General features: G+C 43.8%; 1 protein-coding gene across 4 annotated transcripts in view; it reads left to right on the top strand.

The window, feature by feature from the left end:
* The window catches only part of FMR1NB (FMR1 neighbor), a 121211-nt gene that overhangs the window by 34253 nt on the left and 71264 nt on the right, over window positions 1–15694 (top strand). For 3 of the 4 annotated variants that reach the window (XM_033944369.1, XM_033944366.1, XM_033944365.1), the window contains exons 7-8: window positions 4720–4779; window positions 9825–9897. In XM_033944369.1, coding sequence (XP_033800260.1) covers window positions 4720–4779; window positions 9825–9897 — 133 coding nt within the window. The remainder of the gene's footprint in view (window positions 1–4719; window positions 4780–9824; window positions 9898–15694) is intronic. The other variant, XM_033944367.1, reaches the window with a different exon arrangement.

The raw sequence follows: 15694 nt of genomic DNA, 5'->3' as shown, positions 1-15694 counted from the left end.
AATAACATTTAAAATAGCACTTCTAACTTTCAAAACAATACAAACACATGCCCCAGCATTTATTGACAGACTTCTTATTCCATACGATCCTCCGAGAGCTCTAAGATCCACCTCTCAGCATACTCTTAATATTCCATCCTTAAGAATAATAGGTACTCGACGCAATACAATCTTTTCAGTAACTGCCCCATGATTTGGAATTCCCTACCTATATATATACGATCTGAAAAGAATCTACAGAAATTTAAAAATAGTTTAAAATGCTTCTTATTTAAAGATGCCTACAATTGACTATACAATTGACTATTCGTTTCAAGTCCAGCAACTCTTGATTTCCCCTCCCACTGTTCTTTCGTTTGCTGTATCTTTTCTTAATAAATATTGTAGTTCTCCCCCCCTTTTTCCTAATGTATCCTTATAGATTAGCAAAACAAAAAAGCCTAAGAAGTATGTTAAGATGTTAGTCTTTGTGTATTTTTACATAGTAACATAGTAGATGACGGCAGATAAAGACCCGAATGGTCCATCCAGTCTGCCCAACCTGATTCAATTTAAATTTTTTTTTTTTTTCTTCTTAGCTATTTCTGGGCGAGAATCCAAAGCTTTACCCGGTACTGTGCTTGGGTTCCAACTGCCGAAATCTCTGTTAAGACTTACTCCAGCCCATCTACACCCTCCCAGCCATTGAAGCCCTCCCCTGCCCATCCTCCTCCAAACGGCCATACACAGAAACAGACCGTACAAGTCTGCCCAGTAACTGGCCTAGTTCAATCTTTAATATTATTTTCTGATTCTAAATCTTCTGTGTTCATCCCACGCTTCTTTGAACTCAGTCACAGTTTTACTCTCCACCACCTCTCTCGGGAGCGCATTCCAGGCATCCACTACCCTCTCCGTAAAGTAGAATTTCCTAACATTGCCCCTGAATCTACCACCCCTCAACCTCAAATTATGTCCTCTGGTTTTACCATTTTCCTTTCTCTGGAAAAGATTTAGTTCTACGTTAATACCCTTTAAGTATTTGAACGTCTGAATCATATCTCCCCTGTCTCTCCTTTCCTCTAGGGCACAGGTGTCAAAGTCGGTCCTCGAGGGCCAGAATCCAGTCGGGTTTTCAGGATTTCCCCAATGAATCTGCATGAGATCTATTTGCATGCACTGCTTTCAATGCATATTCATTGGGGAAATCCAGAAAACCCGACTGGATTCCGGCCCTCGAGGAGGGACTTTGACACCCCTGCTCTAGGGTATACATATTCAGGGCTTCCAGTCTCTCCTCATACGTCTTCTGGCGCAAGCCTCCTATCATTTTCGTCGCCCTCCTCTGGACCGCCTCAAGTCTTCTTACGTCTTTCGCCAGATACGGTCTCCAAAACTGAACACAATACTCCAAGTGGGGCCTCACCAATGACCTGTACAGGGGCATCAACACCTTCTTCCTTCTACTGACTACGCCTCTCTTTATACAGCCCAGAATCCTTCTGGCAGCAGCCACTGCCTTGTCACACTGTTTTTTCGCCTTTAGATCTTCGGACACTATCACCCCAAGGTACCTCTCCCCGTCCGTGCATATCAGCTTCTCTCCTCCCAGCATATACGGTTCCTTCCTATTATTAATCCCCAAATGCATTACTCTGCATTTCTTTGCATTGAATTTTAGTTGCCAGGCATTAGACCATTCCTCTAACTTTTGCAGATCCTTTTTCATATTTTCCACTCCCTCTTCGGTGTCTACTCTGTTACAAATCTTGGTATCATCTGCAAAAAGGCACACTTTTCCTTCTAACCCTTCAGCAATGTCACTTACATTCATATTGAACAGGATTGGCCCCAGCACCGAACCCTGAGGGACTCCACTAGTCACCTTTCCTTCCTTCGAGCGACTTCCATTAACCACCACCCTCTGGCGTCTGTCCGACAGCCAGTTTCTGACCCAGTTCACCACTTTGGGTCCTAACTTCAGCCCTTCAAGTTTGTTCAACAGCCTCCTATGAGGAACTGTATCAAAGGCTTTGCTGAAATCCAAGTAAATTACATCTAGCATATGTCCTCGATCCAGCTCTCTGGTTACCCAATCAAAAAATTCAATCAGGTTCGTTTGGCACGATTTACCTTTTGTAAAGCCATGTTGCCTCGGATCCTGTAACCCATTAGATTCAAGGAAATACACTATCCTTTCTTTCAGCAACACTTCCATTATTTTTCCAACAACTGAAGTGAGGCTCACCGGCCTGTAGTTTCCTGCTTCATCCCTGTGACCACTTTTATGAATAGGGACCACATCCGCTCTCCTCCAATCCCCAGGAATCACTCCCGTCTCCAGAGATTTGTTGAACAAGTCTTTAATAGGACTCGCCAGAACCTCTTTGAGCTCCCTTAGTATCCTGGGATGGATCCCGTCTGGTCCCATCGCTTTGTCCACCTTCAGTTTTTCAAGTTGCTCATAAACACCCTCCTCTGTGAACGGCGCAGAATCTACTCCATTTTCTCGTGTAACTTTGAAAGACAATCTCGGTCCTTCTCCAGGATTTTCTTCTGTGAACACAGAACAGAAGTATTTGTTTAGCACATTTGCTTTCTCCTCATCACTCTCCACATATTTGTTCCCAGCATCTTTTAGCCTAGCAATTCCATTTTTTATCTTCCTCCTTTCACTAATATATCTGAAAAAATTTTTATCTCCCTTTTTTACATTTTTAGCCATTTGTTCTTCCGCCTGTGCCTTCGCCAAACGTATCTCTCTCTTGGCTTCTTTCAGTTTCACCCTGTAGTCCTTTCTACTCTCCTCTTCTTGGGTTTTTTTATATTTCATGAACGCCAACTCTTTCGCCTTTATTTTCTCAGCCACTAGGTTGGAGAACCATATCGGCTTCCTTTTTCTCTTGTTTTTATTGATTTTCTTCACATAAAGGTCCGTAGCCATTTTTATCGCTCCTTTCAGCTTAGACCACTGTCTTTCCACTTCTCTTATGTCCTCTCATCCTAACAGCTCTTTCTTCAGGTACTTTCCCATTGCATTAAAGTCCGTACGTTTGAAATCTAGGACTTTAAGTATCGTGCGGCCACTCTCCACTTTAGCCGTTATATCAAACCAAACTGTTTGATGATCGCTACTACCCAGGTGAGCACCCACTCGAACATTAGAGATACTCTCTCCATTTGTGAGGACCAGATCCAATATCGCTTTTTCCCTTGTGGGTTCCGTCACCATTTGTCTGAGCAGAGCCTCTTGAAAGGCATCCACAATCTCCCTACTTCTTTCCGATTCCGCAGACGGAACATTCCAGTCCACATCCGGCAGGTTGAAATCTCCCAACAGCAGAACCTCCTCTTTCCTTCCAAACTTTTGGATATCCACAATCAGATCCTTATCAATTTGCTTCGATTGAGTCGGAGGTCTGTAGACTACACCCAAGTAGATAGAAGTTCCATCTTCTCTTTTCAGAGCAATCCATATCGCTTCTTCCTCTCCCCAGGTCCCTTGCATTTCGGTCGCTTGGATATTGATCTTTACATAGAGAGCTACTCCTCCACCTTTATGACCATCTCTGTCCTTCCTAAAAAGATTATATCCCGGTATGTTTGCATCCCATCCATGTGATTCACTGAACCATGTCTCTGTGATAGCAACAATATCTAGATCTGCCTCTAATATCTGGGCTTGCAGATCATGAACTTTGTTGCTTAGACTGCGAGCATTTGTGGTCATCGCTTTCCAGCTCTTTTTCAGTGATAATCTCCTTTTTCGTATGGATTTTTGTGTCGTTTCACTTTCCGTTGCAATACTAAGAAATGAGTTGCTGATATTGCTTATGTTGCAGCCTTTACTACTATCACATCTTTTCTTTTGCCGGGGGTGGTCTCTATAATTGTCCTTCGTACATACACCACCCCCACCTTCTAGTTTAAATGCCTAGAAAAATATTGTCTAAATTTCTCTGCAAGGTTTCTTTTTCCTGCTGTAGTAATATGTAGCCCATCAGTGCAATATAGCTTCTTGTCCTTCCATGTATTTCCCCATCCTCTATGTACCTGAAGCCTTCTTGATGACACCAGGCTCTGAGCCATCTATTAAAGTCCTCTGTGTTTTTCACTCTTTGCTCTCCTTTTCCATATGCAGGCAGTATTTCAGAAAAAGCTAAAGTCTTTACAAAAGGTTTCACGCCCTCACCAAGCTCCCGAAAAGCTTTCTGTGCTGCAAGTGTGGAGTTGTTGGCCAGGTCATTTGTTCCCAGATGGATAACAACATCAGTGTTAAAATCCTTAGTTTCTTCCTTAATTATAGTCAGTATTTGCCTGGAACTCCTGGTAGCTGAGGATCCTGGAAGACATTTCACTATTTTGGTCTCCTCGCCCTGTGTTCCAAGGTTAATGCCTCTGATGATGGAATCCCCCAACATTAATAGTTTTCTGTTTTTGGCTTTTTTATTAGTACTTAGGGTGCGCTTATTCTCTTGAGTTTCCTTCATTGGTTCCAGTCCCACCTCCCTTCTGTTTTCCTGAGTATCGCAGTGCACTAGTGGAGCAAAGGAATTCTGTAGAGGTAATATTAGTGAAGGTGGATGTTTCTGTGTTACATGTCGCAGTCTTCCTGAGCCTACTGTGACCCATTTATTCCTGGGCTGTTTTATTCTTTGAGGTAGAGGTGGTAAGTTGGTATGATTTTGTGGAGTGATGGAAGCTGCTTTAATTGTATTCAATTCCTGTTTAACTTTGCAGAGCTCCTCCTTAATACTGGCAAGTTGAAGACAGATGGGGCAAGCCTTAAGCCTCCAAATGGTATGTCTTGGAATTAAAGCACCACAGTGATTGCATAGAATAAAGGTCATATTGATTGGTTGTGAAGTGACTTGATTGGTTGTGAAGTGACCAGAAATATAGGCTCTATACCACCTAAAACACAGTATTTTAAACAAAAATGCAGGTTCTATCAGTGCTACCCGAAAACACAGGATTTATAACAGGATTTTCCCTACTTTAGTCACCCTGAGCCACAGGCACCAGAAATATAGGCTCTATACCACCTAAAACACAGTATTTTAAACAAAAATGCAGGAAGAGGAAATAAGATTTAACAGAGGAAAGAGAAGGATTTATTTTTTTGTGCTTTTTTATATTTTTTTAGTAAGAAACAGGGAGGAGAAGAGAAATTAAGCAGATATAATGCTGAAAACCAGTCAAAAGAGCAGAATATGAAATGCTGAGTAACTTAGCTTTTAGAAGTTCACAGGGCAGCCTTGTTTCAGCAATGTTTTAATTATTATTGTACAACGCTTAGTATTTTGATAGGCGTTTAATCAAATCACCAAATAAACTTGAAACTTGATGATAAAGGGGATGGAACGCCTCTCATATGAGGAAAGACTAAAAAGGTTAGGGCTCTTCAGTTTGGAAAAGAGACGGCTAAGGGGAGATATGATTGAAGTCTACAAAATCCTGAGTGGTGTAGAATGGGTACAAATGGATCGATTTTTTACTGCATCAAGATTTACAGACTAGGGGACACTCGATGAGGTTACAGAGTAATACTTTTAAAAACAATAGGAGGAAATATTTTTTCACTCCTAAAATAGTTAAGTTCTGGAACGCGTTGCCAGAGAATGTGGTAAGAGCAGTTAATGTAGCTGGTTTAAAAAAGGTTTGGACAAATTCCTGGAGGAAAAGTCCACAGTGTTTGTTGAGACAGATATTGGATGGTAGCATGGAATGCTGCTATTATTTGAGTTTTTGCCAGGTACTTGTGACTTGGTTTGGCCTCTGCAAAGAAGGGATACTGGGCTGGATGGACCATTGGTCTGACCTAGTAAGGCTATTCATTTGTTCTTATGTTTATTTCTTTAATTCGTTTTCCCCAAAGAGCTCAGAACAGGTTACAGGTTAAACAAACATAAAATACAGTTAACAGGTTACAGTATGACATAATTGCACAATATAATTTTGTATCATTTCCAGGAATGTTTACTTTATTCATTTTTTGTTTGACCATTTTTTTTTCACCTCCTGAGGGAGGTGGGGGAGAGGAAAACGCTGATGGAATTAAAAAATGCATGGGATAAACACAGAGGATTTCAAATGGTATAAATTAAACAGAGGAAAACAAATAGTATAAATTATAGGATGACATGGTGACAAAATTCATCACCATTCCCGTCTCCGCGGATAACCACGGGAAATAATCCCATGTCATTTTTTTAGTGTCTATTTTAGCCTCAGTCCTTCTACACCAGCATTCTTCAAAGCAAAGCTTGTGGGTCAGTGGCTGTGCCCATTCATACTCTGATTCTTATGTGAGCCAAGGATAATGAAGCCATTGTGACATCACTGATATGATTGGCTCTTAGGCACTGGTGGAATGAGGCATTATGACATCACAATATCTGCTCCGGATACCAGAGACTGTCATTCTGTAGTGTCTGTTTCAATCTCGGTCCTTCTACACCAGCATTCTTCAAAGCAAAGCTTGTGGGTCAGTGGTTGTGGCCATTCATACTCTGATTCTTCCCTCTCTCCTTAAAGAATGACATGAAGATGGTTTCCCGCAGTTATCTGCGGGGACGGGAACGGTGATGAATTTTGTCACTGTCATTCTCTTGTATAAATTAAAGAACTAAGGTTGGTAATGGACAGACTTGTACGATTTGTGTCCCATATTTTGTGATTCGGTGTAGGATGGGCTGGGGTGGGCATCAATAGGAACTCCACTAACTTGGAACATGAGGATGTTACTGGCCAGACTTTACGGTAGATAACCTGCAAACAACGGGTTGGTTGGATAGGCTGGAGTGAGCTTAGATGGCAACTTCAGCAGTTGGAACCTAGGACAATACCAGGTGGATTTTAATCTATGGCCCAGAAATATCAAAGAAGAGACAAGTTAATTTAATCATGAATTTTTAATAAGAATAGCTAATGGGCAGACTGGATGGACCGTTCAGGTCTTTATCTGCTGTCATTTACTTTGCTACTATGTTACCATCAGGGAAGCAAAGTCGTAGAGTGTGTATTCTTTTGAAAGAGGGAACACTATCCTCCAAATTCTGTAACCGCTGCAAAAAAATTGCACATGCAAATTTGGGCATGTGCCTAATTTACATGCACAATTAAATAATGAGCCAATTATGTATAAACATCTTGCCATGAGTTTAACCTCCCATCTGTTTATCCCAACACACTCTATACCAGTGGTCTCAAACTCGCGGCCCGCCAGGTACTATTTTGAGGCCCTCAGTATATTTATCATAATCACAAAAATAAAACAGTTATTTAATCATATGTCTCTTCAGCTATAAATTACAATATTATTATTAAGACTTAGGAGCCCTCCAAGTACCTACAAATCCAAAATGTGGCCCTGCAAAGGATTTGAGTTTGAGACTAGAGAATGACACGGGAAAAAATTTTGTCCCCGTCACCGTGACCCCTGTCCCTGTCACTGCCACATCCCTCTGACCACCGTCCCTGTCAGCGCCCCACCCCCATGACCACTGTCCACACCTCATCCCCATCCCTGTGACCTATCCCTGCCCTGTCCCCATGACTACTATCCCCGCAGCATCCATACAAGCCTCAGTACTTCAATATTTAGCTTATTCCTTCCTTATAAATCAAAGTTCTGGCTGCTGAACTAGAGAAAGAGATGTTCAGCTGGCAGGGCTTTGTTTATAAAATTTTATCAACACAACTAATATACTACTTTATCCTAAATCAAAAAAGAAAAAAAAAGGAAATAAATAAATAGAAATTTTTTTTCTACCTTTATTGTCTGGTTTCTGCTTTCCTCATCTCATTCAATTCCTTCCATCCACTGTCTGTCTTCTCTCAGCGTCTTCCATTTGCTCTGTTACTGTGCTTCTCCCTTCACCCCCCTCTCCCCCCCATTGGTCTGGCACCCATCTTCTTCCCTCCGCTTCCCCCATAGTCTAGTATCTCTGTCTTCTTCCCTTCCAGCGTCTTCTCCCCACTCTGTCATCCCCATTTTCCTTCAGCGTCTTCTCCCTACTCTGTCTTCCCCAATCCCCATTTCCCTTCAGCATCTTCTCCCCTCTGTCTTCCCATTTCCCTTCAGCATCTTCTTCCCACTCTGTCTTCCCCATTTCCCTTCAGCGTCTTCTCCCCACTCTGTCTTCCCCATTTCCCTTCAGCGTCTTCTCCCCACTCTGTCTTCCCCATTTCCCTTCAGCGTCTTCTCCCCTCTGTCTTTCCCATTTTCCTTCAGCATCTTCTCCTCACTCTGTCTTCCACATTTCCCTTCAGCATCTTTTCCCCACCACCACCCTTCCCTCTCGCCACCTCACCGCCCTTCAGCACCCATCATGCGGCCCGAGAATCTCCCTCTCTCCCCCCCTTACCTTCGCGGCGCATTAGTAAAGTAACTTGCTGAAGCTGGCTGAGCCTGCCTGCCCACACACACGCGACTGCAGGCAGCTCGGCCGGCTTCAGCAAGTTACTTTACTAACGCGCCGCAAAGGTAAGGGGGAGGGAGGGAGAAAGATTCGGGAAGGAGGGAGGGGGGCAATGCATGATCGGTGACCATGCACATTCCCTCCCTTAACTGCGGGGACAAGGCCATTCACTGCTCCACGGGGCAGTGGATGATCTTGTCCCCATGCCTGCAGAGAGCACTTTTCTCCCCCTCACCGTTTCGGCAGGTTACCCGTGACTAGCCGTGGGTAAAAATCACCGTGTCATTCTCTATTGAGACCACTGCTCTATACCATCCATTTTGACCTCATCTAATATAGCAAAGTTGCTTACCTGTAACGGGTTGTTCCCAGTTGTTTTTCTTGAGGAAAGGTAAGGAGAGCTGCGACCTGTTAGGGACCCAGTGAAAGAAAAAAACTGACTAAGAAGGGGGAGGAACTCAGAAGGCAAGGTGTCTGCACATGCCCAGTAAGTTATTTTTTTAAAAATCCAAAAACTTACTATACCTAGGGGAGAGCATTGGTACGCAAGCTCAGTCAGAGGACATCACCAGCAAATGTGCCTGCATTTTCCCTGCTTGTCTCCGGAGAACTGCATTTTACCCCTCGGCTATAAGATAAGCTGTATTATATAAAAGCATTTGCGTCCTATCTATGTTATTTGAATGGTCTGATTTATACTTATTAGATGCAGCATAAGTATTATGTCTCCCTTTTAGTAGGTATTATATCAATTTTATTTGAATTTCAGTGCTGTTAATAAGTATATTTTTGAACCATTTCATGGTAGTCTTATTGATAAGTTTCAGTTTACTTTTTTTTACCTCATTCATTTTTTTGTTTGTTTATATTTGGTCTTCTTACTACTGTTATGCTGTTAACAAAATTGTTAGTTTTATGTTGAATTCTACTTGCTTTATACCACTTTGGGTGAATCTCTTCATAAAGGCGATTAATAGGTCCCAATAAATAAATAAATTTAATGCACTCATATAGTGAGCTCATAAGAACTGCTCAGTTACAAACATCCATGCATTGTCATTAAAAACTTTTATTGCCCAATACCCCACTGAAAAAAGTATAACATAAATTTCAAAATAAAGAGCAAATATGCTTATTTGAACCAAAAAAAAAGGATCCCCTGACAGTGGCCAGCATTTTGCAGCAAAAAGAAACCACTGCTTCAGGGCAAAACTTGCTGCACTCTACTTCAATAGCAGACTGTAGACTTTTCCTCCAGGAACTTGTCCAAACCTTTTCTAAACCCCAGATATGCTAACCATTACATTTTCTTGTTTTATTCTGTGAATATAAAGTATAGCTGATATCAAGGCATCATTATGCAGAGGTCTTTATAACAATGATTGACAGCTGGAATGTTATTTTTGTTTCTTGTTTCCATAGGTGGCTTTTCTGAACGAGGTCAACGCGCAGCTACTCCTCTGATAGCCGAACTCCAAAAGATAGTCCTCAACAAGTAAAGACACATGATTATGTTTTCTGTCTTTGAAAAAGAAACAAGTATTTCTTTCAGTTTGACTGGCTTTTGAGAGGACAAAACCATTCTAATGCAAAAGCATAAAGATCATTCAACAATTATCATTGTGTGATTTCAGTCTTTGAAGTTTGTCTAGGTGAAGAAAGTATTTTAGTTGCAGATTCAAATATTGGCTATATTAGAGAAGTCAGATGAATTATTAAACTAAAAGGATTGAACCTGGCTGCCTCTGAATGTTTGCCTACATTGTTCTCGGCCTGTACAATTAGAAAGCAATTTTAGAAGGATTGTGTGCCATTTACAAATGTACAAAATGGAGTTGGTGGCTTCTTCTACATGTCCTTTTTAAGGACATAGAAAAGTCAAATGGCATATCCTATGTCATGGTATGTCATTGGCACATAAAAATGAGCATGATAAAAACCCAGTTTTTTCCCCAGCTTCTATATATGGTGCCAGGATTTCTACATCCAAATTTGTACATGGATCTTGCAAATTAATTAGCTTACGAGCCAATTAAGTGCAATACATTAACATTTACAATCAATTATGGCAGTTAATTGGCAAAAGTGAAAAATTAATTGTGTATCTGCCCTTTTCTATAACCCCATATGCCTAAATCTCCTAGCACTCAATTCAAAATGGGAATGTTCCCAAAAATTGTATGCAAATGTACAGAATTGCTCTACGAGGGGCCGCAGAAAAGTTCTTAGCCCAACCAACAAAACTGGGGCCGTCTTCATCGAGGGCTAAACACTTAGGGCTCCTTTTGCGAAGCCGCGTTAGCGGTTTAACGCGCGTAATACACTAGACGCTAGACGCTAACGCCAGCATTGAGCTGGTGTTAGTTCTAGCCGCGTAGCGCGGGTTTAGCGTGCACTAAAACCGCTAACGCGGCTTCGTAAAAGGAACTCTTAGTCCAGTGATTTTCCATTATAATCACAGTCACTGGTCTCTAAAAAGAGCTCCACAAAACATAAATGTAGAAAACATGAAATGTTCGTATCACTAGACAGTATTATTCTCTTACACATAAGAGTACCCAGAGACAAAAATTCACAAAAATATTACTAAACTTATCCAAAATATACAAAACTAGTTAAAAAAAAAACAGGAGAACAATGCTGGGCTTTACAAAAGCCAATTTCAATTACTAACCCATCAAAAAGATTACTTCAGCCAAACCCAACAGCGGCCCTTTTCGCATGTAGCTGTTTCAAGAGCACCAGCAAATATCCTCCTCCGAACCAACAGTTTATTAAAAGAAAAAAAGGAATAAGTCCCACATAAGGCTCACCAGCAGATTCTCCGCCCAGCCCCACTACGCCATGCTCATGCCATCCCTTCCCCGCCTCCGTACCTCTGTAGATCATCGCCCATGCGAGCAACTTCTGCCTGTTGCTCATGCCAGCCTGGTTCCCCTCTGAATCACTTCTGGGTCGCAGAGCCAGGAAGTGACGTCGGAGAGAAACCCAACGCTGACGTGAGCGGCATGTCGGAGAAGCCACTCGAGCTGGCAAAGGTTTACAGAGGTGCGTGGTGGGGGGAAAGGGAGAGTGCAAGTGTTGAGTGGGGGAAGGAGCAGGGGGCTGGGCATGGAAGGGCGGAAGAGGAGAACGCAAGAGGGTGTCATCGTACTGGGCGCCTGCTACCCTTGCGATGCCACTGAACGGATTGCGCCAGATTTTAGCTGATAAATACTGGCACCCAAATTTGGGAACAGGGATGGGCTCAAAGCGCTATTCTGTTGTTCGCCCCTGAATTGTTCTTCTTTCCTATCAAGTATTGTAGTTCTCCCCTCCTTACCGTTCGTTTGTCTGTCGTAGATCGTAGTCCTTTGTTTACTAGACCTCCCCTGTTCACATATGTCGCGCAGTTTTTAACCTTGATTCTTGTAAATGCATTAAGTTTACTGTTTTTGTACACCGCTCAGAAGTCTGATTGAGCGGCATAACAAATTTTAAATAAACTTGGAAACTTGGAAGACCTTTTATAGATTAGTACTCTGTGATGATTTTTATTTTTTGTAATTGGAAATTTTTATTAAAGATACAGAACTACAATAAATGGAACAAACAATACAACAGCATTCCCAGGACAGTACAAAACTGCAAGCCAACCCCCACCCCTCTACCAAGAACATCACCAAAAACACAGTAATCAAAGGATTTTGTACATCAACCATAACGGGGGCCATTTACTAAATCCAGTCTTTTGTCACCAGGCGCACAGGAATTGCCAAAAGGAATGCCACCGAGAGGTTAGAAAAGCAAAAGGAAAATACGAAGAGGGGCTGGCCAGGGAAGCGAAAAACTTCAAGGCATTCTTCAGTTATGTAAAGGGGAAGCGACCAGCGAGAGAGGAGGTGGGGCCGTTGGACGATGGGGATAGGAAGGGAGTGATAAAGGAGGATAAAGAGATAGCTGAGAGGTTGAACACGTTCTTCTCGTCGGTTTTCACGAGAGAAGATATATCTAATATACCGGACTCAGAGGAGCTCATGAGTGGGGAACAGGCTGAAAAATTGGAGCACATAGAGGTAAGTAAGGAGGATGTCCTCAAACAGATAGACAGGTTAAAATGCGGCAAATCACCGGGTCCGGACGGGATCCACCCAAGGGTTCTGAAGGAACTAAGACAAGAAATAGCGGACACAATCCAGCATGTTTGCAACCTATCCTTAAGAACTGGAGAGGTACCAGAGGACTGGAGATTGGCGAATGTCACACCTATCTTCAAAAAGGGATCGAGGGGTGACCCCGGGAACTACAGACCGGTGAGCCTGACTTCAATTATAGGGAAGATGGTGGAAGCTATGATCAAGGACAGCATTTGCGAACACATTGAGAGAAATGGCCTACTGAGAAAAAGCCAGCACGGATTCTGTAAGGGAAGGTCGTGCTTAACGAACCTTCTGTACTTCTTTGAGGGAATAAGCAGTCGGGTGGACAATGGGGAACCCGTCGACATCATTTACCTCGATTTCCAAAAGGCTTTCGACAAGGTTCCACATGAAAGGCTGCTTAGGAAGCTGTGGAACCACGGGGTGGGAGAGGATGTGCACAGATGGATCGAGCACTGGTTGTCGGGTAGACTGCAGAGGGTCGGAGTAAAGGGCCAATTTTCTGACTGGCGGGGAGTCACGAGCGGTGTGCCACAGGGATCGGTGCTGGGGCCGTTACTCTTCAACATATTTATCAATGACCTGGAAAAGGAGGCAAAGTGCGAGGTTATAAAATTTGCAGACGATACCAAACTGTGCGGCAGAGTGAGCTCCAGGGAGGAGTGTGAGGACCTGCAAAGGGACCTAGACAAGCTTGAAGACTGGGCAAACAAATGGCAAATGCGTTTTAACGTGAAAAAATGTAAGGTCATGCATATAGGGAAAAAGAACCCGTTGTTCAACTACAAAATGGGGGGGCATTGTTGGGAGAAAGCAGTCTTGAGAGAGACTTGGGTGTGCTGGTGGATGCATCACTGAAGCCATCTGCACAGTGCGCAGCGGCCTCGAAAAAAGCCAACAGGATGCTGGGCATCATAAAGAGGGGCATAACAACCAGGACGCGGGAAGTCATCATGCCATTGTATCGATCGGTGGTGCGTCCTCATCTGGAATACTGCATTCAATATTGGTCGCCATACCTCAAGAAAGACATGGCGGTACTTGAGAGAGTCCAAAGGAGAGCAACGAAACTGGTAAGAGGGCTGGAACACTGCCCATACGCCGAGAGGTTGGACAGGCTGGGGCTCTTCTCTCTGGAAAAAAGGAGGCTCAGGGGTGATATGATAGAGACCTTCAAGATCATGAGGGGCATAGAGAGGGTGGATAGGGACAGATTCTTCAGGCTGAAGGGGACAACAGGTACGAGGGGGCATTCGGAGAAACTCAAGGGAGATAGGTTCAAAACAAATGCAAGGAAGTTGTTCTTCACCCAAAGGGTTGTGGACACTTGGAATGCGCTACCGGAGGAAGTGATCGGGCAGAGTACGGTACAGGGATTCAAACAGAGACTGGACAGATTCCTGGGGGATAAAGGGATCGTGGGATACTGAGAAAGTATAGAAACCCAACCAGGTCGTGCATGTGCAAGACCGGAGGGCTAGGACTTCGATGGGAAGATAGGACTCATCAGGAAACCAAGGTGGCATGGGGGCCCCTTCGGATGATTTAGACAGGTCATGACCTGTTTGGGCCGCTGCGGGAGCGGACTGCTGGGCTAGATGGACCTATGGTCTGACCCGGCGGAGGCACTGCTTATGTTCTTATGTTCTTATGTCTTTTTTTTTTAATTTGCCAATAATAGCACGCATGTTTTTGAAAAGAGTACACGGTATGGGCTGGATTTTATTCTGCTCCCAAACATTAGGCACCAGATTCATGTCTTACTGAAATCCTGTGTAAATGCTCTCCGCCCCCTGCTCCTCCCCTTGCCTCTTGCCTTCCCTCTACCTTTTTTTACTTCCCTGGCGCAAGTGAAATTTTTTTTCACTCAGAGAAAAGTTAAGCTCTGGAATGCGTTGCCAGAGGATGTGGTAAGAGCGGATAGCGTAGCTGGTTTTAAGAAAGGTTTGGACAAGTTCCTGGAGGAAAAGTACATAGTCTGTTATTCAGAAAGACAGGGGGGAAGCCACTGCTATCCCTGGATCGGTAGCATGGAATGTTGCTACTCCTTGGGTTTTGGCCAGGTACTGGGGACCTGGATTGGCCACCGTGAGAACGGGCTACGGGGCTTGATGGACCTTTGGTATGACCCACTAAGGCTATTCTTGTGTTCTTATCTCTTTCGGAAGTCACTTCTGGGAGCCGTGCCTAGGAAGGGACATCAAAGGGCGAACCGACACCAACATGGGCAATGCTGCTAATGCCGAAGAAGTTAAAAAGGTATAGGGAAAGGGAAGGGGGCGTGTGCACGTGGCATGGGGTCAGGAAAGAGGGCACAGGAGCTGCGCCACCACCATGGGTGCCACTCACCCTTACTGCACCACTGCCCCTGACCACTATTCCCTCTAATCTGAATGAGAGCCCTCCACCTACAGCCCTGCTAGTTGGGGGAGGGGGTGCTGTTTCATCATAACATTTTCAATAGTGAGGCACGCACAAGCTCTGCAGGACTCCACCAGCCCTGCCTGCCTCTAGAGACAGAAAGCACCATATTGAAGCACCACCCCCCACTGGTAGGAATGTGGTTGGAGGACTCCCATTCAGAGGGAACAACGCCCCTGACATACCCATTCAGCTAGGGCAGGGGTAGGCAATTCCGGTCCTCGAGAGCCAGAGCCAGGTCGGGTTTTCAGGATGTCCACAATAAATATGCACGAGATAGATTCACATCTCAAGGAGGCAGTGCATGCAAATCCATCTCATACATATTCATTGTGGAGATCCTGAAAACCTGACCTGGCTCCGGCTCTCGAGCGGAATTGCCTACCCCTGAGCTAGGGTTACCAGACGTCTGGGGAAAACCTGGACATAGCCTCTTTTTAGGGGACTATCTGGGTGCCCGGAGGGATGTCCAAAATCCAGCACTTTATCCGAGTTTTGGAAGTCCCCAACCTCAGAGCCACGTCTGGAGGGCGTCCGCACATGCGCGGACATTAACATACATAGTATCATAGTAACATAGTAGATGACGGCAGATAAAGACCCGAATGGTCCATCCAGTCTGCCCAACCTGATTCAATTTAAATTATTATTTTTTTTTTCTTCTTCTTAGCTATTTCTGGGCGAGAATCCAAAGCTTTACCCGGTACTGTGCTTGGGTTCCAACTGCCGAAA

This window comes from Geotrypetes seraphini, chromosome 5 (assembly GCF_902459505.1).
Source record: "Geotrypetes seraphini chromosome 5, aGeoSer1.1, whole genome shotgun sequence".
Classification (NCBI taxonomy): Eukaryota; Metazoa; Chordata; class Amphibia; order Gymnophiona; family Dermophiidae; genus Geotrypetes; species Geotrypetes seraphini.
The sequence above is the reverse complement of the archived record's forward strand: the minus strand, read 5'-3'. Positions and strand labels throughout refer to the sequence as shown.